This window comes from Mustela erminea, chromosome 12 (assembly GCF_009829155.1).
Source record: "Mustela erminea isolate mMusErm1 chromosome 12, mMusErm1.Pri, whole genome shotgun sequence".
Taxonomy (NCBI): Eukaryota; Metazoa; Chordata; class Mammalia; order Carnivora; family Mustelidae; genus Mustela; species Mustela erminea.
In genome coordinates, this window is record NC_045625.1 from 30,721,484 (window position 1) to 30,748,783 (window position 27,300).

The following is a 27,300-nucleotide window of genomic DNA, read 5'->3' on the forward strand; positions in this document are numbered from 1 at the left end:
TATATATATATATATATATATGTATGTATTTTTTAAAGGTTTTATATATATATATATATATATATATATATATATATATATTTATATATATTTTAAAGGCTTTATTTAACAGATATTTATTTATTTATCTATTTATTTAACAGAAAAATCACAAGTAGACAGAGTGGCAGGCGGGGGCGGGGGGAGCAGGCTCCCTGCTGAGCAGAGAGCCCGATGCAGGGCTCAATCCCAGGACCCTGAGATCATGACCTGAGCCGAAGGCAGAGGCTTAACCCACCGAGCCACCCAGGCACCCCGATTATATATATTTTTATATACATACATAAGTGGTCTTATGCTGCTATGTTTAGGTGGTTTGCAGGGGTTACTATTGAAGGACTGGAGAGAACACGGATTGTGGATGTGGAGTCTCCCAAATGCATGTGGAGAAACAGTCCAAGGAGGCTATATATATATATACTTTGTGATATCCAGCTGCCTTTCTGCTTCCTCTTTAAAGAGGTAAAGGCACTACTAAAGCCTTCAGTCAAATATTGGAGCACTTACTATGTGCCAGATGATTTTCTTCAACTGAACAGGACAGTGAACAAATCAGAAGATCCTTAATCCCATGGAATTCTCAAAGCAGAAGAATGAAAACTTTTATTATGGAGAAGACCAAAATTAATGTTCTCTTCTTGGTTCAGTTTGGCATCTGTGATACTACACTGCAGAAAATTGTGTGCCTATTTCCGTGGAAATTATTTATAGACATGTTTTCTGTATAAAACACATACTGGTTCCAGCTAAACTAGTTAGCCCTGACAGCCTGATTCACTGTTTAATGCTTAATGTGAATGGGTGGACCTAACAAAACCTTTTGTTCCCCCAAGTTTAGGTTTAGGAAAAGATTTTCTTCAGTGCTTGTCTATTTCCAAGCCAGTCAGAATTACGTATGTAGGACAAACAAGCTATTTATGTGAAATCCCAAGAAACCACTAAGTATTTGAATTTATTTATTCTGCCCTTTATGTAAAAAACCTTTTGTGCTTCTAAAGCCCTTCTTCATTTTTAAGATTTCTGATTGTCTCAAGAGAAAAATCCAGGACTAAGTACAAAATGCTCTGATTATCTAAATGCTGCTTCTCTGGTGGTTCTATTTGACCATTGTTTTTGAAACTAATTTTCAGTTCATTCAGGTATAACAAAAGTTTTCTTTTTTACATGGGAACTTTCTAAGGAATCAGCTTCAGTTCTTACTGCCCTACCCACTACTCCCTGATCAGCCTGCCTCTATTATATGAGTTGCCCAACTCTTATTAAAGATTGGGCAGTAATGACTCTACCCCCACATCCAGGTTTTCTCCCCATCAAAAACTAAATGAATGTTAAAGTTCATGCTGACAGTCATTGTTCACCTTCCCAGCTGCACTCTGTTCTGCAGGATGACTAGATCGGCAAGGGTGGGGGGACTGTGTTGCCATAGCCACCCATGAGCAACACTGGATCTGACATTAACTGCTGACAGCACTGAACTTATCACCCAAATTTAATGCTGGTGTGAATGAAGGGGGCTCTGAGTAAAACACTCTTGTCTTATACCTGAAAAGAAAGTTCCCTGAGCTTCTGTATGAGTAAAGCCAGAGCAGGACAGGTTATTAAATATTAAATGTCCTCCTCACAGTGTCATGAAAGGCAAAAGCCAGAATTTGTGGTAACAGAACTTCTCAACTTTGAGAAGGAGATGAAGAATCTTAATGTAAAACCAGTATGGAGCAAGAATTCCCCAAGGTCTTATTTGAAGAAAGACAGTGTTTTCACTTCCTTCTTTGTGTGAACAAATATGTAAAAGTGATCAGTAATAGGTACCATTTGTCGTCAGTTGTCTCTACTGGAGGTAATGTTAACAATGACTTGCCTCTTGTGGAGATACGTTGATGCAGTAATAATTCCTAAAGGGAAATGAAAGGTATGCACAGCTCAAATCAAATGACCACTGGAAATCCCTGGCAGTCTCTCTTGTGATATCTTCCACCTTTGGGGATGAAACATGGCAAATTCTTCCCCCATATCTCTGCAGTCTGTTTTGCCAGTGCATTGGCTTCCTTACCTGAATTGAGACGCAGCACAGGATGAGCTCTGGAAGATCTTGTGGGATGAGGTACTTTTCCTTCTTGAGAACAACCTGAAATCAACCAACAATGACCATTTCTGACATGACAGCTGTAGCCTAACCAAGTTCTAAATTCCTCATTGAGGTAAAGGCTTGAGCTTGTTGGTATCTGCCAAGATAAATTAGGTATGGTGTGGAAATACCATGTAGGCCAAGGGTAAAGTTCTGAAGTTTTGCTGCCTGGGCTGCAAGTCTATTTCTAAAGGTGCCTTGGCTCAACGTTTTTCTTTTGGGGAGCTAGCCAGACTTGTGTCTGCTGGGTTTATTTGGATGGCCTTTTTTCAGAGCTGAAAATGTTTCCATTTAAAGCAGCTCATCTGCTGAACAAGTATTTACTGTAGTGCATGTGTCTGGGGCATTCCCACAGAAGGGCAACCCTAAGGTCAAAGTGAGGCAGACAGGGTCTTCCTGCTCCTGAAGCCCTCCAGATGGGTAATGGGAAGACACAAGCAGTGGTCTTGAGGGGTTTAAAGGATGAGGCATTTAGTAATGAAGGCCAGCAGAAGACGTTTTGGCCAGAAGGCTCTCTGGGTTGAAATGGTAGAATGCATAATGAAACCAATTCTGACCCAGAGCTGCTGGAGGCATTAAATGTGGATGCTGAGGATTCTTTTGGTGCCTGGAAATAGAATAATAAAATTCCTACCTGAAAGGAGGTTTGCTCATTGTAATTAAATTCCATTTTGGATACTGATGTAACACTCTGGGGATGCTTGTCAACTACAGAGTGCCCAAAGGACAATTACCGTAGATTTGCTTGAGTACTGAGTGTCTAGTGGACTTTGTGCCTGAGCTGCCCTTGGATGAACTCTTGGTGGTCCTGGTTACTGCAGTGTTCTTTGGGGAGGTTAGTTCCAGTTCTTTCCTCCAAATTTGAAGCAACAATGCCAGGCACTCTCGGTTCCATCTGTCCACATCTCTGGCTCCAAGCTCCTTCATATGCAGAAGGTGAGACAGGTGCTTCCTAAGCTGGTAGCTGGTGGGGTCAGAAGACGAGAAAGGCTTTACGATCATAGTACTGTGAAACATGTTTCCTGGAAGCTATAGGAATAGTACTTGATGAACTGGGAGATTCATTTTAAGCTCCCATTTCTGCTTTACAGCGGCAGTATGTTTAGTGGTTTTTTTGTTTGTTTGTTTTGTTTTTTTAATCAGACACTTCCTGAACTAGGAATCAGTTGAGTCTGCCTTTAGGGTCAGGCAAGCCAATGTCTAAACACATAAATGCAGTATGAGAAGTACTGTGCAAGAATGAGGAGCTAGATGGCATGGGACAATGTGGGGACTGAAAATTGGTGGTGGTCTGATAAGGCTTTATAAGGCTGGTGTTCGTGCTGGGTTTTAAAGGATGCGTAGGAGCTTAGCAGGCAGAGAAGGATACTCCGGGCAGCAGAACTGGCATAAGCAGAGGTGTGGGTATATGTGCCAGAAAATTAGTAATGAGATGTATTTAAAGCACTGTGTATTTGGTGAAGGAAAAATGGAATGCTACATTACACTGTGGAAGGAGCCAACATTTATTCAGAGTCTGTTATATATCAGGCATTTTCCTTATGATTAAGCCAAAAATAAATCCATGAGGCAGGCATGAAGAGTCTGGTAAAGGCTGAGTAGATGGGATGTTACCAAGATGGCAACATAGGTTGTTCTGGACTTGGCTTCCCCTTAAAAGAACAATTAACTATTCACAGATAAGACACTATTGAGAAAGTGCTAGAATATGGGAGTGAGGTTGCAGCCCTTTGCATCACAGAGACCAGATAATACTGCATTCGCATATGAGGAACACCTACATGCTGACTGCACTACACAGTAGAATGCACACCAGGCTGGTGTAGCACCATGACAAAATGTCTGCCTTGAGCCTTTGTATGGTTCCTCAAATGGGAAAAGAGAACCCATGGTGGAATCCAGCTCCCCCAGCATTGTGGGTCATGCCTTGGGGCCTGTCCTGCTGCCCTGCCAATTCATGGAAGTGAATTCATAGCCCCACCTACTGCTAAATCTAGTACCCAGCCACCCAACCATCTAGTAAGCCTGACAGAAACCCTAGGCCACTCACAGTCCTTCCTAAAGCCTTTCTTGGTCAGAGAACCAACCCAATAGGCCTATCCAGCTGTTCTCAGGCAGCAGCACAAACTCAAATTCCCTTGCCCCAAAATAGACTGCTCTGATAGCAAGGTTCTCCCTGCCCAAGGATGTTACTAGTAGACAGGTCCAGAAACCCAAACTGAGCTGCCCGGGAAGAACTGTCTTGGCTAAAGCAAACCTGTAAATTGTGGAAGAGAAGACCACTCACTCAGCAACATCAGAAATCAAGAATCACAAAAAAATCAGGTAAACATGACACTGCCAAAGGAAACGAATAAAACTGCTAACTAAACCTAAATCTATGAATTGTTATATAAAAAATTCAGAAACCCCCCTGAAGTTTAGTGAACCACAAGAATGCATGGACAACCAAATGAAATTGGCAAGATAATGCATGAACAAAATGAGTTCAGCAACAACAACAACAAAAAACATTTTAAAAATCCTAGAGCTGAAAAATACATGTCTGAACTGAAGAATTCAATAGAGAACTTCAAAGGTACACTTTACCATGTACCATGGGGCTATGTAGAAGAAAGAACCAGTGACTTAGAAGATAGGACATTTGAAATTAGAAGAGCAAAATGAAGAGCACAAATGCACTATGGGAATTCCAGAACAGAGAGAATGGGACAGAAAATATGTTTAAAGAAGTAATGGCTAAAAGGTTCCCAAACCTGGAGAAAGAAATGGATATCCAGACCCATGAAACCCAAAGAACTCTAAATAGAACCTGAATAGTGGTATACTAAGACATATTATATTGTCAAAACTCAAATTTTCAAGTAAGCTAAAAAAGTTAAATATAAAACAACTTCCATAAGACTATAAATGCTTTCCTCAACAAAAAATTTTCAGGCCTGGAAGAATAGGACAATATATTCAAAATATGAAAGGAAAAAACTGTCAGTTAAAAATTCTATAGCTGGCAAAGCTGTCCAGAAATGGGGAGATAAAGAACAATCTAAAACAAGGAATCCATAAGCACCAGACCTTCCTCATAAGAAATGCTAAAGGGAACTGAATGGAAGTAAAAGCTAAATCAGAAGTTAGCATAAAACTCACTGTTAATGGTAAACATATAGTCAGAATTAGAATCTGTAATATGATAATGGTTGTGCATAATGTACTTCAACTCTAGTGTAAAAGTTTAAAAAATTTAGGTGTGCCTGCATGGCACAGTTGGTTAAATGTCTGACTCTTGGTTTCAACTCAGGTCATAATCTTAGGGTCATGAGATTGAGCCCTGCATCAGGCTCTCTGCTCTGTGTGGAGTCTGCTTAAGACTTTACCTCTCCCACCTCCCACCCCATATTTGCTCTCTAAAATATTTTTTTTTAAGTTCAAAAACTTAATAAAAATACAACTACAGTAGTCCATTATTGGGTATACAGTATAAAAAATATGTAAACTTCCAACATCAGTAAGCTAATGTGGGTGGGTAAAAAAAGTGTAAAGTTTAGGAGTGCTATTAAAGTTAAGTTGTTACCAGTTTAGGGTGTTATAACAAAATAAAGATATTTTGTAACCATAAGGGAAAAACTGCTAATTACACAAAAGAACATGATAAAGAAGCATACAGATACCAAAAGATAACAGAACACACACAAGACAGGATAAGAAACAAGGTGCAACAGTTCTACAAAACAGCCAGGAAAAGAAAAAAAAAATTGCAATAGTAAGTCCTTATTTATCAATAATTACTTCAAAAGTTAATGATTTAAATCCCCCAAAAGACATAGAATAGCTCAGTAGATTGGAAAAAAATAATCCAAGGATATGCTGCTTCAGAGTGAAGGGATGGAAAAAGGTATTTCAAGCAAATGGTAACAAAATAGCATAGGTAACTATATCAGACAGAACAGACTTTAAAAATAGTAAAAAAGACACAAAGAAGGCCATTATATAATGATAATAAGGTCAATCCATCAAGAAGATATATTTTTTTTGGGGGGTTATTCTATTTTACTAGATTTTATTTATTTGACACACAGAGCACAAGAAGAGTGGCAGGCAGAGGGAGAGAGAGAGAAGCAGACTCTGCTGAGCAGGCAGCCTGATGCAGGGCTCAATCCCAGGATCCTGGGATCATGACCCAAGCCGAAGGCAGCTGCTTAACCAACTAAGCCACGCAGGCCCCCCAAGAAGATATATTTGTAAATATTTATGCACACAATGTTGGCGCACCTAAATATATAAAAGCAAAAACTGACAGCTATCAGCAGAAATAAACACCAATACAATGATAGCTGAGAACTTTAATACCCCACACTCAACAATGGATAGATCACTTAGAGCATCAGTAAAGAAAAAAAAGTATTTGAATAACACTAGAGATCAATTTGACCTGACATACAGCACATTCCATCCAGCAACAGAATAGACATTCTTCTCAAGCACACATGGGGCATTTCCTAGGAGAGACCGTATCTTAGGTCTCTTAGAAGTGTGGCAAATTCAAGAAGACTGGAACCATACCAAGTATCTTCTTTGGCTATAGTAGTATGAAAATGGAAATAAGTAGGAGTAGGAAAACTGGAAAATACACAAATACATGGAAATTAACATTTTCCACGTTAGAAGAAATCAAAGGGAAAGTGAAGTATCTTGAGGCAAACAAAAGAAAATACAACACACCAAAACTTGTGGAATGCAGTAACAAGTTTTAAGAAGGAACTTCATGCAATAAATACCTACGTTAAGAAGAAAGATCTCAAATAGATACCTACTCCTACACTTTAAGAAAATAGGAAAAGAACAAACTAAGCCCAAAATTACTGAAAGAGTGAAATAAAGATGGAGCAGAAATAAGTGAAATAGCAGGAAAACAGCAGAGAACATTAACAAAATTAAGAGTTGTTTCTTTGAAAAAAAAATTGACAACCTTTAGCTAGACTAAAGAGATGATGCAGATCAACAAAATTTTGATGAAAAAGGAGACATTACAACTGATACAATAGAAAGGCAATAGACAGTAAGACACTACTAGGAACAACTATACAACAAACTAAACAACTTAGAAGAAAGGGTTGTAGGTTCAAGCCCCATGTTGGGTGTAAAGATTACTTAAAAGTAAAATATTAAGAAATAACGCCAATCCTTTTAAAACTCTTCCCAAAGAAGAATTGAAGAGTAGGGAACACTTGCAAACTCATTTCATGATGTCAGCATTACCCTGATACCAAAGACACAAAAGGAGACTACAAGCCAATACTCTTCATGAATATAGATGCAGAAATTCTCAATAAAATAGCAAGAACTGAATTCACATTAAAAGGATCATTTACCATGCCTGAGTGGGATTTACCCCGAAATGAAAAGATAGTTTAACATACATAAAATCAAAGTGCTAGATTTTATGTACTAGAATGAAAGGAAAACATGATTATTTCAATAGAACCAAAATGCATTTTACAAAATTTAACATCTGGGGCACCTGGGTGGCTCAGATGGTTAAACGTCTGCCTTCAGCTCAGGTCATGATCCTGGGGTCCTGGGATCGAGCCCCACATCAGGCTCCTCACTCATTGGGGAGCCTACTTCTCCCTCCCTTCTCCCTCTGCCTCTCCCTCTGCTCATTCTCTCTTTCTGTACCTCTCTCAAATGAATAAATAAAATCTTTGAAAAAGATTTAACACCTGATTTCATGGTAAAGACTTAAGAAATTAGGTACAGAAGTAATATACCTCAACATAATAAAGGTCACATATGACAGGTCCACAGTTCACATCAAACTCAATGGTGAAAAGTTGGAAACTTTCCCTCTGAGATTAGGAACAAGATAAGGGTGTCTACTCAACTCCTATTCAACACAGTCCTAGAAGTACTGGAAGTCCTAGCTAGAACAATCAGGCAATAAATAAATAAATAAATAAATAAATAAATAACTGACATTGCGCAAGTAAAGGAAGAAGTTAATCTCTATTTGCGGATGACTTTATATATAAAAAAACTTAAGGACTCTACCAGATAAACTGTTACATCTATTCAACAAATTCAGTGCAGTTGCAGGATACAAAAATAACATACAAAAATAAGTGGCATTTTCTAACACAACAAATTATCTGTAAAGTAATAAAATGATCTCATAATAGCACCAAAAACAAAATGGAGGAGCAAGATGGCAGAGGAGTAGGAGACCTAAATATTGGGTCCCAGGGGTTCAGCTAGTATCAAACCATTCTGAACACCTACAAAATCAAGATAGAAGAGAAGAGCAGCAGTTGTAGGAACAGAAAATCAACCACTTTCTGGAAGGTAGGACGTGAGGAGAAGTGAATCTGAGGCGACATGGGAAGATAGACTGCGGCGGGGGCGGGGGGCGGGCTGGCTCCTGGTAAGTGTTAGAGCAGTAGGGCACAAAATCCGAACTTTTTAGGAATTTGCTCCACCGAGGGACATCATTCCAGAGGCTAAGTGGTGAGTGGAGACCTCATGGTCTCAGGACCTGCGGGGTCGCAAAGACCAGGGGTATCTGAGTGTGGCAGAGCTGCCAGGTATCGGAGTGGGGAAGCCGGCTGCAGAGACTGAGCCATGGTGGTGGGGGTGGGGGTTTCTCAGCTCAGGGTTACCTTAAACGGAGATCTAAGGCACAGTTGGGCCACTGCTAGAGCAGGGACCCCACAAGTGGCAGATCTGGAGAGACCCCCTTCTTTCCTCCTCTGGGTGGAATGGCGCGGGAGTACATTGCAGGAATCTGCTGGGTTTGGAGATTCCAAATAGGGCTGTGCACCAGAGATAGAAAGGCTCGGTTACAGGCTGGGTGAGCTCAGAGTGTGGCCGGAGACAAGGGAGACAGGAGGGATTGCTTGCATTTCTCCAAGGATGCACTGAGGAGTGGGGCCCTGAACTCTAGGCTCCTACGGGTCAGAAACTGGGAGGCCGCCATCTTCATTCTCCTCCAAAGCTGTATGGAAGGTGTTCAGGGAACAAAAGCTCCTAAGAGCAAAACCAAGCAGATTTTAGAGCAGAGTCTTAGGCCCCTGGCAAGAGCAGTGCAATTCTGCCTTGGGCAAAGACATTTGAGAATCACTGCAACAGGCACCTACCCAGAAGATCAGCAAGAACATCTAGCGAAGACCAAGACCACTGATAAATGAGAACTGCAAAACTGCAGAGCTAGGGAAAAGCAACACACAGAATTCATGGCTTACTCCACCCCTCCATGAACCTTTAGTCTTTCAATGTTAATTTTTATTTTATTTTATTTTTTATTCTATTTTTTAAAAAATTTCCTCCTTCCTACTTTAATGTTTTGAACTATTTTAAAAAAGGTTTTATTTATTTGACAGCGAGAGAGGGACGACAACCAGGGGGAGTGGAGAGGGAGAAGCAGGCTTCCCACCAAGCAGGATCCAGAACCTGGGACTCGATTCCAGAACCCTGGGATCATGACCTGAGCCAAAGGCAGATGCTTAATGACTGAGCCACCTAGGCACCCTGTTTTTAACTATTTTATCTTATCAATACCTTTTTAAAAATCTTTTTTTTTCATATTTTATCCCTTCATTGTATATAACCTTATTTTTTCTATACATATATGTTTTTTTTCTTTAAAATTTTGGGATACAGTTTTTTCTAACAGATCAAAATATACCCTAAATCTAGTGCATGGCTTTGTTCTAGTCTCCAGGCTGATCGCATTCTTTCCTCTTTTTTTCTTTTTTCAACCAATTTCTTAGCAATTCCTTTTTTAGTATCTTTTTAAATTTTCATCTTTACAATCATATTCCATCTCTTCATTGTGTTTAGCCTTATTTTTGTGTATATATAAGTTTTTCTTTCTTTAAAATTTTGGGAGGTAGTTTCTTCTAACAGACTAAAATACACCCAAAATCAAGTGTGTGGCTCTGTTCTATTCACCAGTCTAAATACACACACACACACACACACACACACACACACACACACACACACACACTTTCTTTTTTTCCCCTCTTCTCCCCCCAGTTTCCGGTCTCTTCTGATTTGATTAGTGTATGTTTTACTGGGGTCATTGCTACCCTTTTAGTATTTTATTCTCTCATTCATCTCAAGGTGGAAAACTCACCACAAAAAAAAAAAAAAAAAAGAAGAGGCAGTACCAATGGCTAGGGACCTAATCAATATGGACATTAGTAATATGTCAGAACTAGGGTTCAGAATGACGATTATCAAGGTGCTAGCTGGGCTTGAAAAAAGCATGAAGTTTACTAGAGAATCCCTTTCTGGAGAAATAAAAACTAAAATCTAACCAAGTTGAAATAAAAATAAAACTATTAATGAGGTTCAATAAAAAATGGAGGCTCTTACTGCTAGGATAATTGAGGCAGAAGAGAGAATTAGTGATGTAGAAGACCAAATGATGGAGGAAAAAAAAAAGACAGTCAACTACTGGACCACAAGAGGAGAATTTGAGAAATAAGTGAGATCATAAAATGAAATAATATTAGAATAATTGGGATCCCAGAAGAAGAAAGAGGCAGAAGGTATATTGGAGCAAATTATAGCAGAGAATTTACCTAATTTCGCAAAGGGAACAAGCATTAAAATCCAGGAGGCACAGAGAATCCCCATCAAAAATCAGTAAAAATAGGTCCACACCCTGTCATCTAATGGTAAAACTTACAAGTCTCAGAGACAAAGAGAAAATCCTGGAAGCAGCTCAGGACAAGAGGTCTATAACGTATAACAGTAGAAATACTAGATTGGCAGCAGACCTATCCCCAGAGACCTGGCAGGCCAGAAAGGTCTGGCATAATATATTCAGAGCAGAAGGGAGAAAAATATGCAGCCAAGAATACTATATCCAGCTAGGCTGTCATTGAAAATAGATAAAAAGCTTCTAGGACTAACGAAAACAGAATTTGCAAACACCAAACAAGCCCTATGGGAAATATTGAAAGGGGTCCTCTAAGCAAAGAGAGCCTAAAAGTAACAGACCAGAAAGGAACAGAGACAATATACAGTAACAGCACCTTACAGGCAATACAATGGCACTAGATTCATAACTTTTGATAGTTACCCTGAATGTAAATGGGATAAATGCCCCAATCAAAACACACAGGGAATCAGAATGGATTAAAAAACAAAACAAAACAGAAACAAGACCCATCGATACGCTGTCTGCAAGAAACTCATTTTAGACCCAAAGACACATCCATATTTAAAGTGGAAAACAATTTACCATGCTAATGGACACTAAGAAAGCTTGAGTGGCAATCCTTATATCAGATAAATTCAATTTTAAGGCAACAACTATAATAAGAGATGAGGCAGGACACTATATCATCCTTAAAGGGTCTGTCCAACAAGAAGATCTGACAATTTTAAATATGTATGCCCCTAACGTGGGAGCAGCCAATTATATAAACCAGTTAATAACAAAATCAAAGAAACACATCGACAATAATACAATAATAGTAGGGGACTTTAACACCTCCCTCACTTAAATGGACAGATCATCTAAGCAAAAGATCAAAAATAAGGGCTTTAAATGACACATTGGACCAGATGGACATCATAGATATATTCAGAACATTTCATCCCAAAGCAACAGAATACACATTCTTCTTTAATGTACATGGAACAGTCTCTAGAATAGATCACATCCTGGGTCACAAATCAGGTCTCAACCAGTACCAAAAGACTGGGATCATTCCCTGCAAATTTTCAGACCACAGTGCTCTGAAGCTAGAACTCAATCACAAGAGGAAAGTTGGAAAGAACTCAAATACATGGAGGGTAAAGAGCATCCTACTAAAGAATGAATGGGTTAACCACAAAATTAAAGAAGAATTGAAAAAAATTCATGGAAACAACTGAAAATGAAAACACAACTGTTCAAAATCTGGGACACAGCAAAGGCGGTCCTGAGAGGAAAGTATATAGCAATACAAGCCTTTCTCAAGAAACAAGAAAGGTCTCAAGTACACATCCTAACCCTACACCCAAAGGAGCTGAAGAAAGAACAGCAATGAAAGCCTAAACCCAGCAAGAGAAGAGAAATAATAAACATCAGAGCAGAAATCAAGGAAATAGAAACAAATAGAACAGTAGAACAGATCAACGAAACAAGGAGCAGTTTCTTTGAAAGAATTAATAAGATTGATAAACACTCAGCCAGACATATCAAAGTAAAAGAGAAAGGACCCAAATTAATAGAATCGTGAATGAAAGAGGAACGATCACAACCAACACCAAAGAAATACAATTATGAGAACATATTATGAGCAACAATACACCAGCAAATTTGACAATCTGGAAGAAATGGATGCATTCCTAGAGACATATAAACTACCAAAACTGAACCAGGAAGAAACAGAAAACCTGAAAAGACCCATAACCAGTAAGGAGATTGAAGCTGTCATCAAAAATCTCCCAACAATAAAGAGCCCAGAGCCAGACAGCTTCCCAGGGGCATTCTACCCAACATTTAAAGAAGAATTAATACCTATTCTCCTGAAATTGTTCCAAAAAATAGAAATGGAAGGAAAACTTCCAAACTCATGAGGCCAGCCTTACCTTGATCCCAAAACCAAAGACCCCATCAAAAAGGTGAATTACAGGGCACCTGGCTCAGTGGGTTAAGCCTCTGCCTTCGGCTCAGGTCATGATCTCAGGGTTCTGGGATCAAGTCCTGCATCGGGCTCTCTGCTCAGCAGGGAGCCTACTTCCTCCTCTCTCTCTCTGCCTGCCTCTATGTCTACTTGTGATCTCTCTCTGTCAAATAAATAAATAAAATCTTTTTTTTTAAAAAGTGAATTACCAATATCCTTGATGAAAATGGACGGAAAAATTCTCACCAAAATAATAGTCAGTAGGATCCAATAGTATATTAAAAGGTTTATTCACCATGACCAAGTGGGATTTATTCCTGGGCTGCAAGTTTCATTCAACATCCACAAATCAATCAATGTGATACGATACATTAATAAAAGAAAGAACAAGACCATATGATACTCTCAATAGATGCTGAAAAAACATTTGACAAAGTACAGCATCCTTTCTTAATCAAAACTCTTCACAGTGGGAAAAAAAAAACTCTTTACAGTGTAGGGATAGAGTGTACATACCTCAATATCATCAAAGCCATCTATGGAAAAACCACAGCAAATATCATTCTCAGTGGGGAAAAACTGAGAGCCGGCAGGGCTGTCTACTATCACCACTGCTATTCAACATAGTACTAGAAGTCCTAGCCTCAGCAAACAGACAACAAAAAGAAATAAAGGGCAACCAAATCAGCAGAGAAGTCAAACTCTTACTCTTTGCAGATGATATGATACATTATGTGGAAAACCCAAAAGACTCCACCCCAAAACTGCTAGAACTCACACAGGTATTCAGTAAAGTGTCAGGATATAAAATTAATGCACAGAAATAAGTTGCATTTCTATACAGCAACAGCAAGATAGAAGAAAGAGAAATTAAGGAATTGATCCCATTTACAACTGCACCCAAAACCGTAAGATACCTAGGAATAAACTTAACCAAAGAGGCAAAGAATCTGTACTCAGAGAACTATAGAATAGTCATGAAAGAAATTGAGGAAGACACAAAGAAATGGAAAAATTTTCCATGCCCATGGATTGGAAGAACAAATATTGTGAAAATGTCTATGTTACCTAAAGCAGTCTACATATTTAATGAAATCTCTATCTAAATACCATCAAAAATTTCAAAGAAATGGAAAATATAATCCTAAAATTTATATGGAACCAGAAAAGACCCCGAATAGCCAGAGGAATGTTGAAAAAGAAAACTAAAGTTGGTGGCATCACAATTCCAGACTTCAAGCTCTATTACAAAGCTGTCATCATTAAGACAGTATGGCTGGCACAAAAACAGACACATAGATCAATGGAACATCCCTCAACTAATCTTTGACAAAGCAAGAATGTCCAATGGAAAAAAGTCTCTTCAACAAATGGTGTTGGAAAAATTGGACAGCCACATGCAGAAGAATGAAACTGGACCACCACCCACTTTCTTGCACCACACACAAAGACAAATTCAAAATGGGTGGAAGACCTTAATGTGAGACAGGAAACCATCAAAATCCTAGAGGAGAACACAGGCAGCAACCTCTTCGACCTCAGCCGCAGCAGCTCCTTCCTAGAAACACAGTGAAAGGCAAGGGAAGCAGGGGCAAAAATGAACTATTGGGACTTCATCAAGATTAAAAGGTTTTGCACAGCAAAGGAAACACTCAACAAAACCAAAAGACACCGGACAAAATGGGAGAAGATATTTGCTAATGACATATCAGATAAAGGGCTAGTATCCAAAATCTATAAAGAACTTACCAATGGGCAGAAGACATAAACAGACATCTCTGCAAAGAAGACATCCTGATGGCCAACAGACACATGAAAAAATGCTCAACATCACTCGGCATCAGGGAAATACAAATCAAAACCACAGTGAGACACCACCTCACACCAGTCAGAATGGCTAAAATTAACATGTCAGGAAATGATAGATGTTGGCAAGGATGTGGAGAAAAGGTAACCCTCCTACACTGTTGGTGGGAATGCAAGCTGGTGCAGCCACTCTGGAAAACAGCATGGAGGTTCCTCAACAAGTTGGAAATAGAGCTACCCTACAACCCAGCAATCACACTACTGGGTATTTACCCCAGAGATACCAATGTAAGGATCGAAGGAGCATGTGCACCTGAATGTTTATAGCAGCCATGTCCACAATAGTCAAACTATAGAAAAAAACCTAGATGTCCATCAACAGATAAATGGATAAAGAAGAGGTGATAACACACACACCCCCCCAAGCATGTGCGTGCGCGCACGCGCGCGCGCGCGCGCACACACACACACACACACACACACACACACACACACACATGGAATACTATGCAGCCATCAAAAAGCCCTGAAATCTTGCCATTTGCAATGACGTGGATAGAACTAGAGGGTATTATGCTATGCAAAATAAGTCAATCAGAGAAAGACAATTATTGTAGGATTTCTCTGATATGAGGAATTTGAGAGGCAGGGCGGGGGTCATGGGGGTTAAGGAAGGAAAAAATGAAACAAGATGGGATTGGGATGGAGACAAACTGTAAGTGACTGTTAATCTTATGAAACAAACTGAGGGTTGCTGGGGGCTGTCGGGGAGGGATAGGGTGGCTGGGTTATGGACATTGGGGAGGGTACGTGCTATGGTGAGTGTTGTGAAATGTGTAAGCCTGATGATTCACAGATCTGTACCTCTGGGGCAAATAATGCATTGTATGTTAATTTAAAAAAAGGAAAAAAAAATGAATAAAGACATGTACAGAAACACACACACACACACACAAATATGAATAAATTCAACTAAACAGATGAAAGATCTCTACATTGAAAACTACAGAACACTGATGAAATAAATTGAAGACACAAGTAATTGGAAAGGTACTATGTGTTCTTGGATTGGAAGAATATTATTAAAACATCTGTAGTGCCCAAAGCCATCTATAGATTCCATGAAATCCCTATCAAGAGTCCAATGGCATTTTTTTGCAGAAGTAGAAAAAATTCATATAGAAGTATAAAAGACCCCAGTACCCAATGCAATCCTGAAAAAGAAGGGAGAAGTCTCATACTTCTGATTTCAAACTATACTATAAAGCTATAGTAATCAAAACAGTATGGTACCCATATAAAAGCAGATTCCTAGACCAATGGAAGAGAATTAAGTGCCCAGAAATAAATCCATGCATATAAGGTCAACTATATTTGATAGGGGAGCCTCAGTGGAGAGAAGACCATTGTTTAATAGACCGTGCTGGAAAAATTGGTTATTCAAATGTAAAAGAATGAAACTAGACTCTTATCTTAACACCACTCACAAAAATTAACTGGAAATGGATTAAAAAGACCTAAGTGTAAGACCAGAAATGTAAAACTCAGGAGAAAAAAACTCCCTTGCTAAAGACATATATATACATTTTTTTTTGATATGATGCTAAAAGCACAAACAAAATAAAGAAGTGGAACTACAAAATAAAAAGCTTAAGCACAGCAAAATAAATGACAATATGTGGAAATGAAAAGACAATCTGTGGAATGGAAAAAATATTTACAAATCATATATCTGATAAGAGGTTATTATCTAAAATACATAGAGAACTCCTACAACTAAATAGCAAAAAAATCCCAAATAATCCATTGGAGAAAATGGGCAAAGTACCTGAATAGACATTTTTTAAAAAATGATACATGAGTGGCTAACAGGTTCATGAGAGGGTGCTCAACATCATTAATTGTAGAGGAAATTCAAATTATAACCAAGATGAGAGATTACATTGTGTCTGGTAGCATGGCTATTATCAGAAGATGAGATAACCAATGTTGGCAAGATGTGCAGAAAATGGAGCCCTGTTCTGTTGGTAGAATAGTAAATTGGTTTGGCCACTATGGAAAAACTATGGATTTTCCTCAAAAAATTAAAAATGGAACCACATATGATCCATCAGTTCTACTTTTGGGGATATATGTGAAAGGAAATTAAAATCTATGTTGAGATATCTGCATCCCCATGTTCGTTTTAGCACTATTTATAATAGTCAAGACACGGAAACATCCTAAGTTGTCCATCCACATATGAATGGATAAAGAAATTATGGTTTACATACAAGAGCCATAAAAAAGGAAATTCTGCCATTTGTGACAACATGGATAGACTTTGAGGGAATTATGCTAAGTGAAATAAGCCAGAGAAAGCTAAATACTGTACTTATTATACTTAAATGTGGAATCTTAAAAAGGAAAAAAAAAAAAAAAGACCAGATTTTGTGGTTACCAGAGGTAGGGGGTAAGAGGGGGAGGAACTGGGTGTGATGATCAAAAGATACAATCTTCCAGTTACGAGATAATTAAGTACTGGGGATATAATGTACAGCATGATGGTTATATTAACACTGCTTTACGGTATATAGATAAAAGTTGTTGAGAGCATCCTCAGAGTTTTCATCACAAGGAAAAAAACCAATTTTTCCCCCTGCTTCTTTTTAATATATACTTGAGATGATGGACCCTAACTAAACGTACTGTGGTAATCATTTCATATGAATCATATATGCAAGTCAAGTCATTATGCTGTGCACCTTAAACGTATACAAGGCTGTATGTCAATTATCTCTCAGAACTGGTGGAGGGAAAAGGCTGAGTAACTTGCAGAAGTTCTCACAGCTAAAGCCAAGAGAGATCAACATTCAGACTCAGTGCCTTCTGACCCAACAGCCAAGTCCAGCTAAGGACTTTCATCTTGATCTGTACTGTGTACTTGGTGGGGATCTGCCAAGGTTTTTTTTTTTTTTTTTAAAAAGGTGGCCAAAGTGGGGCGCCTGGGTGGCTCAGTTGGTTAAGTGTCCAGCTCTTGATTTTGGCTCAGGTCATGATCTCAGGGTTACGAGACTGAGCCCCACATTGGACTGTGCTCCGTCAGTATGGAGTCTGCTTAAGACTCTCTCTCTCTCTCTCCTTTTTCCCCTCTCCCCCATGTGCTGGCTCCTTCTCTAAAATAAGTAAATCTTAAGGAAAAAAAAAGCGGTGGCAAAAGTAAGAGCTGTATTTTACTAAGTTCATTCTGTTGGAGGTTGGGGCCTGGACTGGGAGAGAGGGGAGGGGCATGGGAATGATGGCTGTCTTTACATCTAGTGTTTATTGGATGGTGTCTATCCCACATGCATTCCTAAACTTCTTATTGAACACAGCTGTTCTGGAGACTTCCAAGGAAAGGGTTTATCTGATTTTTTTTCTGGTTGGTAGCTGATTAATTACTAGTGAGCCTAAAGGCACTGCAGAGACAGGCCCCATGCCTGATTTTAAATACACCAAATGAGAAATGATGTCTTCCTAAAGTCTGCTAAAAAGTCTCCTTGTGATGCTAGGTGCAGTCCTTCTCTCTTGCCCTTAAGACTGATTTCATTCATACTGCAGGGTTCTCCTTTTTCCTGTAACATGCCAAACCATGGGATTTCTCCACTAGAATATAGATCACATTTCCAAAAAGCCAACTCTGGAGGAAAAAGCTGGAGATACGGGGCAGTACTGCTCCATAGTTCAGCTGCTTTGGTTTGTGATGACGCGCATCGTCTACACCCTCTTCTCTGTGGGCAGACATTTCACTGGGAAGCCCAGGTGTTGGCTTTCAGTGGGTACATCTTCCACCTAATCATTCTGGTATGTAGAATTCTGAGTTTGTGTCCAGAGGACAGGATGGTCCCAGGGCTCAGAGTAAAAGCCTCTGTTCTGCCGTCCTCGAGAAAAACAGCACTCCTGGTTTGTTGGGAGCCCTAAGATGCCCAGTCATCCTGTTCAGCCCAGGGCTCACGGCCCTTCGTATGGACCAGCCGATCCTTGCTAACTCACCCTACCACGTGCTGGAGAAGAGCTGACAGGAAGGTTGCTTACAAATGTTCAGGTAAAAGGCAGTGTTTCATACGACTGTTCTTAGCTACAGCAACTTGCCAGCCTCGTTTAGATCACCCAGTATCCTGTTTCAATCTTGAAAATGAAGTCTTGATTGGTAGTAAGACTCACACTTTAAGACTTAGCCTCACTCACTGTTCTCCATGCCCAAGGTTCCCTCTGCTCACCCTATCCTTGAGCATTTCCCAGTCGGCCTCTGTCCTTAATGTGTCTCCTGGGACGACAGCCTGCCTCTCTGTGGAGCAGTTATGTGCCAGACCCTGTTCTCCGCCCCACCCCTCGCTGCTCCTTAGCTTGGGTGTCAGACACCACACACTGTCCCAGGACACCGCTTTGGTCTCCTGTACTTAAAATGGAAGATCCATAAGGCTATGTAACAGAATCATTAAGAGGGTTTTTACTGTCACCAGACCTGTGACTTCCCACAACGTGCAGCATCCCACAGTCCCTTTGGGAGTCAATGTCCCAGGTCTCAGAATTGCACACCGGGGCAGCCAGAGGGCTGGGTAATTGCCTCCCCAGATGGGCACACAGACTGTGAGCCCAGTGTTCTTGAGGGGATGACTGAAGGCTCATTTGCTGCTATGGACACTTACGGACAGGACCTGTCAGCTTCTGACTCTTCAAAGGAGTCAAAGAACAGTTTGACGGGAAGGCATTTCGGCTAGGGAGCAGCTGTGGGGCCTGATGTGGTAAACCCTGCTGGCTTGTTTAGATCCCCAGTTTCAGCTGAAATACATAAAAAGTTCCTCTGGGATGGTAGCCAATGCGCATCTGGCAGACGCTCCCCCAAGGAGGGGGAGCAAGGACACTGTCCATCTCTGGCTGCAGAGGCAGACCGGCTCTGCTCCGAGCCCACACTGGCACTTCTTAGCTCGGTAACTTGGTGGGTTTATTAACCGCTCTGTGCTTCAGCTTCTGCATCTGTGAAATGGGGACAAGAACACCATCTACCTCATAGGGCTGTTGGGAGGACTGCCTCAGGTAATACAGGTAAAACTCATTAGAACAGCCCCTGGCACAAGTGCCTAATCAACGCCAAGTACTAGTATTAGCCACAGTAATAACAACATCCACGTTACCTTGACCAGTGTGAGCCCCATCCATGCAGCCCTTCCGCTCCAGCCTGTTCTGAGGTGAAGAGCACGAGGTCTGCCTCCGCTGCTGTGACTCTGACCACAGCAAACACCACCTTTACCGAGAACGTACGGGAGTTCTCAGAGTGAGTCAGAGCTTCAGGGGCCTGATTTGTACCACTGGGCAAGTCGTTTTTCTTGAGACAATCTGCTTGCCTGAAAAATGGGGACACTGATCCTTGTGGTGAGAGCTTCCGGGGGTGGCGGGAGAGCAAGGGGGACCAGGCAGGAGATGACTTTATAAGGCCAGTGGCTTGAACAGACATGAGGACTCACTGTGGCAGAGGCCGTGTCCACATGGAGCAGGTCGGCCGACTCCCAGCCAGACAGTCCTTGGCACTACAGACCCCGAGGCTTCTCCCCGATCTCCCAAGAACCTCTCCTGCTCTCCACTCTCTCTCTCTCCTTCTGCCAACAGGAGGGTCTTTCTGGCCCTTTTATCTCCTGACAGGGGTGTTGACATGTGGCACACCTGTGCTCGCAGTGATTTACTTGCTTTGTTCCCCCATCGGCTTTCCTCTCTCTGGAGATGGAGGCCACCTGAGCCCCACCTGTGGGCCATGGCTCCCGCCCTCCTCCAGCCACCAGTCATGACTAAGGCCTCATCTAGATTTAGGCCCTGGGGGGCCCCGCAGATGAAGGCGATTCTGAAATATGTGAAAAACTTGCAGCAAAGGATTCCTCCAGTCCTCCCATGAGGACTCCCTGGAGGAATCCGTCTCCACGACTCCTCCTAGGACCCACGCCATACCCCCAGCGTGGCAGGTGCTTGCGCAGGGTTTTGTAATCTAAGAGCCACTTAATCCATGATGACCAGGCCCTGGTGTAGGTACTCGGGCTATGACTGTTCCTGGGCAGTAAAGAAATAGAAAGAAAAATAAAATATCTTCCATGTGTAGTGCTTTAGAATTTAGGAAGCGCACAAGATCTCATTCTAGGAACCTGCCACACAAGCAGAACAGGCGCAGCAATGACTAAACCCTGTTTCACAGATGACAAAACTGAAGGTCAGGGAGGCCACGTGACTGGCAAAGGTCAGATAACTTGTCAGACACCCGAAACTCAGGCTTCCTGGTTAGAAACTGAGCACTCTTTTCCTTTACACCCGGCTATCCTGGGTGCTTCCTAACTTTCTCGGCAAAGCTGTCTTCCGAATAGCTTATGCAGAGTAAATTACAAGGACCGGCCCGTGAGTGCACTTTATGGGCATGCTGTCAGGCCAGCACGCGGAGTTCACTAGAAAAACGGAGCACAGGGCATGTCACGTTAGGAGTATGAGGAGCTGTGGCACCTCCCCCACCCTACCTTCTCCAGGCCCGCTGGATGACCGCTGCTGCCTTGTTCTTTTTGCGAAACAGCTCTTTCCTGCTTCTTTCTTTCTGGATTATCTGCAGCCGCAGCTCTACAGGGAGAAGGTCGATATTCGGAGTCTGCCCAGAGAGAGCACCAGGTGCTGGATCAGGCTCCTTGCATGTCCGGGTGTCCTCAGACAGGGTGGGTGTTCCCGACTTCCTGACTCCTGACCCCACCACCTCCGGGTTCTGTGGCAAGTCTGAGTAGATCCCTCCTCTGAGCTCGTCCTGTGTCATTTTGTTTCTTGGTGTTCGGTGGTGGAGAGGATTCTGCCCAGCATGGGCCACCTCCCCCTTGGCACTGCCAGGCCGGCTGGAACCAGCCGGGGAGTGCCTTCCTCCTCGGAGCTCTTGAACGCGCCTTCTCTGGGACGCACATTTGGCCTTGGGTGCTGTGTCTTGCCGCCGGCTGGGTTTCCGGGGGCCATCCTGCTGTGGAAGGCTTGCTGCTGCCCAACTGGGGTCCTTTCCTTCCTCATCAGGCCTGGCCACCCTGGAAGGTGGCTGCTTCAAGAAGCCTTTCCCTTTGTCACACCGCTGCTCACCAACTGTCTCACCTCTGGACTTCTCAACAGAGGAGACTCTTGGGTGTCTGCTTCCATCATCACCTTCACTGGGGCTGAAGTGGACACAGGCAGATCGGCCTTTAGACTGTTGTCTGGGTGATTCTTGGGGAGACAAGGGAAAAGGGAAAGAATATTGACTGTCCCAAACTTGCATAGTAGTTCTGCTCATTTGGTCACATAAATGACTTGTCCTATTAGCAACACCATTGATAGCGGTGATTCTAACTAGAAAAAACCCCCCCAAAACCTGTTCGGCTTCTATTTCTAGCAATGGACTGTCAGATAACCTGAAAATCTTCCCACTACAATGCTGACTAAAATATAATAAACATTCTTTTACAAGCACAATAGTGCCTTCAAGAAAATAAAGAAAATCCAAAAACAAAGGAGAGGCCCAAAACAAAGAGAAAACCCAAAATCAGGGTGTTAAGTTGTGTGAGTTGATACAGCAACTGTTTGGGCAGGTACTCATGGTGGAGTGGACAATGTTTGGTCTTACTAAAAATATCTAGCTGTCTTTTAATATCTAGATACGGAGAGAAAGTGAGGCCTTTTAAAAAAATCTTATTTATTTATTTGACACACAGAGAGAGATCACAAGTAGGCAGAGAGGCAGGCAGGGGGACAGGAAGCAGGCTCCCTGCTGAGGCTAGATCCTAGGACCCTGAGATCATGACCTGAGCCGAAGGCAGAGGCTTAGCCCACTGAGCCACCCAGGTGCCTCAGAAAACAAGGTCTTGCAGGCAGAAAGTTAGCTAGGACCAAGACCCTGCAGGAAGCCAGGACTCTTGAGGGGGTATGTCCTCTGGGCTATGATAGTCCAGATAAAAAATCAAATTGCCAGCACTGGGAAACAACAAGCAAATTTGTCTTAGCCCAAGTTCTGGATGGGGAGAAGAGTCTCCTTGGAGGATCTGAAACCTAAGTCCTGTGCCTCACATGGGGTTCACATTCATTCATTCTCAACCCATAGGAAAAATTAATATAAAAAACCAGTCTCAGGATGGTGGTAAGGATGCTTCACGAAGCAAATGCAATATTACTTTGACGTGGCATTCCCTCCACTCAGCTCACACAGAAGGGTCCTTCTGAAAATGACGTCACAGTCCAAAATTATAAAATGCATGAGGGAACAGTCTACTGCGAATGCGTTACCAGACACAATAGCTCTATCAGATCAACAAGAACTGAGATAATAGAACAGTGTGCACATACACAAATACACATGCACATGAACTGATTAAACACAAAAGAATTTAAAAATAGGGGAAAAGAATAGATTTGGAAAAGGACTAAATATAACCTCTAAAATAAAACAGTTTAGACTCAATACCAAAAACAATGACGGAACTTCTGCTTCTGTAATGGCAGAACAGAGGCACACTCACCACGGAGGACAACAGAAAAGCCAAACAAAATATCACAAACCACCTGTCTTAAGGCATCAAAGAGCTAACAGGACAGAAAAAATGTGAGGGCCGAGATGGAGGAGAATCGGGTAACCAACAGAGATGGGCAAGGCATCTGGGGTCATGTATTCCTAAGAGAATTATATCATCCCCTCAAGGTTTGGAGGACAAAACCTGGAATCCAGAACCTGCCAAGAAGGTTTTTTTTGTTGTTGTTGTTGTTGTTGTTGTTTTTTCTGGGGGGGGCTGGGATCCTGGAGGGCTATATCTTAGGAGAAAAGGTGAACTCATAGTAAATTGATCCTTGTAGGGACTGAGGGCAGCTTTGCTTCATCTCAGTATTGAAAACTGCTCAAACTTGGATCGCTCATGCTCCTACATGTCTGCCAGAAGCCTATGTAAATCCCCTCTGGAGGAACTACTATCATCTTAGGTCTCATGTTATTTATCATGTAATTTTTTTATATTAAATGCTTACCACTCAATAAAAAATATGCAGGCAGATAAACAGACAAGATAATATTCAAGGAGTGGGGGAGACAATAAGACAGACACACAGGTTATCCAGATAATTTCTTTTCAGAAACAGACTTTAAAACAACCATTTTACAGTGCAAAGATGTATCTAAACTCTTGCTATGCTTCATGTAAGACAAAGGGGAAATAAGAGAATCCGCTTGTATCTGCTCATTTGTATAAAAGAAATATACAAAGGTTAAACCAGAAATCAAAGAGATTGGGTACCTACTGTGATGGGGCAGGAAAGGGGGAGAAAGGGGGAAATGGGACCTGGCTAGTGGGGCTGAGGAGGGCAATACTTCTATGGGTATATCTTTTTGTACAGTTCTGACTCTTAGAACCATTATAATGTTTCACATACACTACTAAAGCCCCAATTAATTAAGCAACAAGATATTACTATTAGATGGTGGAAATGCAAAAACACTGACAACACCAAGGGCAGATGAGGAGGCGGAGCCACCGGAACTCTCAGACACTGCTGCTGGGAATGCAAGACGGTACAGCCACTTTGCAAGGTGGTGCAGCAGCTCCTTACAAAACTGTTCGCACCGCACGAGCCAGCAGTTTTCTCTTTGTTATTTACCCAAATGAATTTAAAACTAATGTCCACCCAAAACCCTGCACAAGGATGTTTAGAGTAGCTTTATTCATAATTTCCCCAACTTGGAAGCCACCAAGGAGTCCTGCACTAGCTGAATAGATGAACAATTGTGGAACACCCAAACAATGGAATATTACTCAGCACTAAAAAGAAATGAACTGAAAGGAAATGAAATGAGTGCTAAACAGAAAGGAGTTACCAAGTCTTGGAGGATGTTCCTAAATGAAATATTACTTCCCTCATGTGAATATGACTAGTGCATATTAGTAAGTGAAAGAAGCCAATCTGAAAAGGCTGCCTATTATATGATTCCAACCCTATGACATTCTGGAAAAGGGCAAAACTGTGGAGATAGTCAATGGATTGGTAGTTGCTAAAAGTTTGAGGGAGGGAAGGATACACAGGGAGAGCACAGGGCACTGTGACGGTTAATTTTATGTGTCAACTTGACTGGCATCAGGGGTGCCCAGATGGCTGGTAAAATATTACTTCTGCGTGTGTCTGTGAGGATGTTTTGGGAAGAAATTAGCATTTGAATTGGTAGACCGTGTACAGAAGACTGCCCTCACCAATGCAGGTGGGCAACATCTAGCCTGTGGAGGGCCTCAGTCGAACGAAAAGGTGGAGGAAGGGCAGATTTGCTCTTTGCTTGAGCTGGGACAAAGCTGCGCTTACACACAGGTGCTGCTTGTTTTCAGGCTTTCAGACTTGGATCGGAACTTACGCCATCAACCCTCTCTTCCCCCTGATTCTCAGGCCTTTGGACTCGGCCTCCCTCCATCTGCCGCCCTGGTTCTCAAGCCTTCAGATTCACTGAATCATACCACCAGCTCTCCTGGTTCTCCAGCTTGCAGGCAGCATCGTGGGACTTCTCAACCTCCATAATCCAGTGAGCCAGTTTCTAAAACAAACCTCCTCTTTTATATATATATATCCTATTAGTTCTGATTCTCCGGAGAACCCTGACTAATACAGGCAATGAAACTCTTCTGTACGGTGCTGTAATGGTGGATATGAGTCATTATACGTTTGTCAAAACCTACAGAATGAATGTGCAACACCAGCCATGAAGTCTGATGTAAACTGTGGACGTCGTGTGATAAGGATGTATCAGTGTAGGTTCATCCATTTTAACAAATGCGCCGCTCTGGGAGAGGACGCTGAGTGGGGAACGACATGTGTGCGGGGCGCCGGGAGTGTATGGGAATTCTGCCCTTTCTGCTCAGTTTTGCTGTAAACAGAAAACTGCTCTAAAAAGTAAATTCTATTAAAAGGGAAAAAAAAAAGGTCCAGACTTCCAGTTCTAAGATATATAAGTCACAGGGATGAAAGATACTCATAGGAAATATAGTCCATATTATTATAATAGTGTTGTAACAGATGGTAGCCACACTAATGGTGAGCATTGCGTAATGTATAGGATTGTCCAATCACTATGTTGTAAACCTGAAAGTAACGTAACACTGTGTGTCAACCATACGTCAGTAAAAAAAGAAGAAAAAAAGAAAAAGAATGAAGAAACTGCTAGATGATATTAGATGCTACTAACTAGTAATGATAAAAAATGATGTGATTTGGGTATTAATAGAGATAGATAGTGAGAAAGAATACAAAGCTAGAAGTATACCCGTATATTAAAAATATATAATAAGGATAGTGTTTTTAATTTGTGGTGAGGAGTTGAGCTGCTTAGAGCCCCTGGGTGTGAACCCAGAGAGGGATGCTGTACCCCTCCTGAAGCCTTATTCACAAAGCCCACTGCCAGTGTCATGGCTCCAAGTATATGGCTCCTTTCCATGTATATTATTGTATATTCTATGCATATTATTTCATGTATATGCCTAGAACAACTGTCTATTCTTTTTTTTTTTTTAAGATTTTATTTGTTTATTTGACAGACAGAGATCACAAGTAGGCAGAGAGGCAGGCAGGGAGAGAGAGAGGAGTTAGCAGGCTCCCCGCAGAGCAGAGAGCCCCATGCGGGGCTCGATCCCAGGACTCTGGGATCATGACCTGAGCCGAAGGCAGAGGCTTTAACCCACTGAGCCACCCAGGCGCCCCACAACTGTCTATTCTTTAAAAAGAAGTCATTAGATTCCAATATTACCATATAAAAAACTAAATCTAATAGTAATAGATTAATAGTAATAGTAATAGAAATAGTAAAAATTAGAAAATATATGTGATTATTACATCATGAAGTGGGAAAAACCTTTTCTTAGGGAAAACCACAAGGATAAAAAGCTCAAAAGAAAAAATTAAACAGAATTAAAGGGTAAATTTTAAAAAGACATTCATTATACCTGATAGACAAAAGTTACTATTATTATAATACTCTGAGCTCTTAGAGTGGTTAAGAAAATGAAAAAAAAAATTGACATAGTACATCAGTGAACAATCCAGAAAATAAATACACAGAGCCAGTAAAAATATGACAAAATTCCATCCTGCTAACTAGGATTCAATAAAATCACTATTTGCCTAAATGTTTGGAAAGAGTTTTGGGTTTTTTGCTTTTGAAAGGCTGAAATAACCTTTTGCAACCTTCCTGGAATGAAATCTGGCAGGATGTTTAAATAGCCACAAAAATTAGAGATGTACACAAAAATTTACATGAAAGGTTATTTAGCTCATATGTCCTACAGCACAGACATTATGTCCTACAGCACAGACATTATTAAACAAATCATGCTGTATTCATAATCTGATATAATACTAAGCAGTCACTAACATTTTTGTTGAAAAAAGGAGAGAATGTAAGAAAATCTCAAAATGGGATGCCCATACTCTTCTGAAATAAAAGAAAAGGAAAGTTCTAGAAGATGGATTTGTGCCAAAGTGATAAGAGTTGCTTAACTTAAGGAGGATTTTTATTTTTTCTTTGTTGTTTTCTGTTTTCAAATTATTTTATAATGTACAATGACCAATTTTGTAATTAGGAAAAAGCGTCATTTTCTGCTTCAATAAAGTACCCAACACCGGGCACCTGGCTCAGTGGGCTAAGCCTCTGCCTTCGGCTTGGGTCATGATCTCAGGGTCCTGGGATTGAGCCCCGCA

The 27,300-nt window shown here is 41.2% G+C and overlaps 1 protein-coding gene across 2 annotated transcripts in view; it reads right to left on the reverse strand.

Moving 5' to 3' along the window:
* INVS (inversin) overlaps positions 1–27,300 on the reverse strand; it is a 166,135-nt gene that overhangs the window by 1,831 nt on the left and 137,004 nt on the right. For both annotated transcript variants that reach the window (XM_032307961.1, XM_032307962.1), the window contains 3 exons: positions 21,099–21,813; positions 2,899–3,128; positions 2,090–2,164 (listed from right to left, as the gene is read on the reverse strand). In XM_032307961.1, the coding sequence (XP_032163852.1) occupies positions 2,090–2,164; positions 2,899–3,128; positions 21,099–21,813 (1,020 nt within the window). The remainder of the gene's footprint in view (positions 1–2,089; positions 2,165–2,898; positions 3,129–21,098; positions 21,814–27,300) is intronic.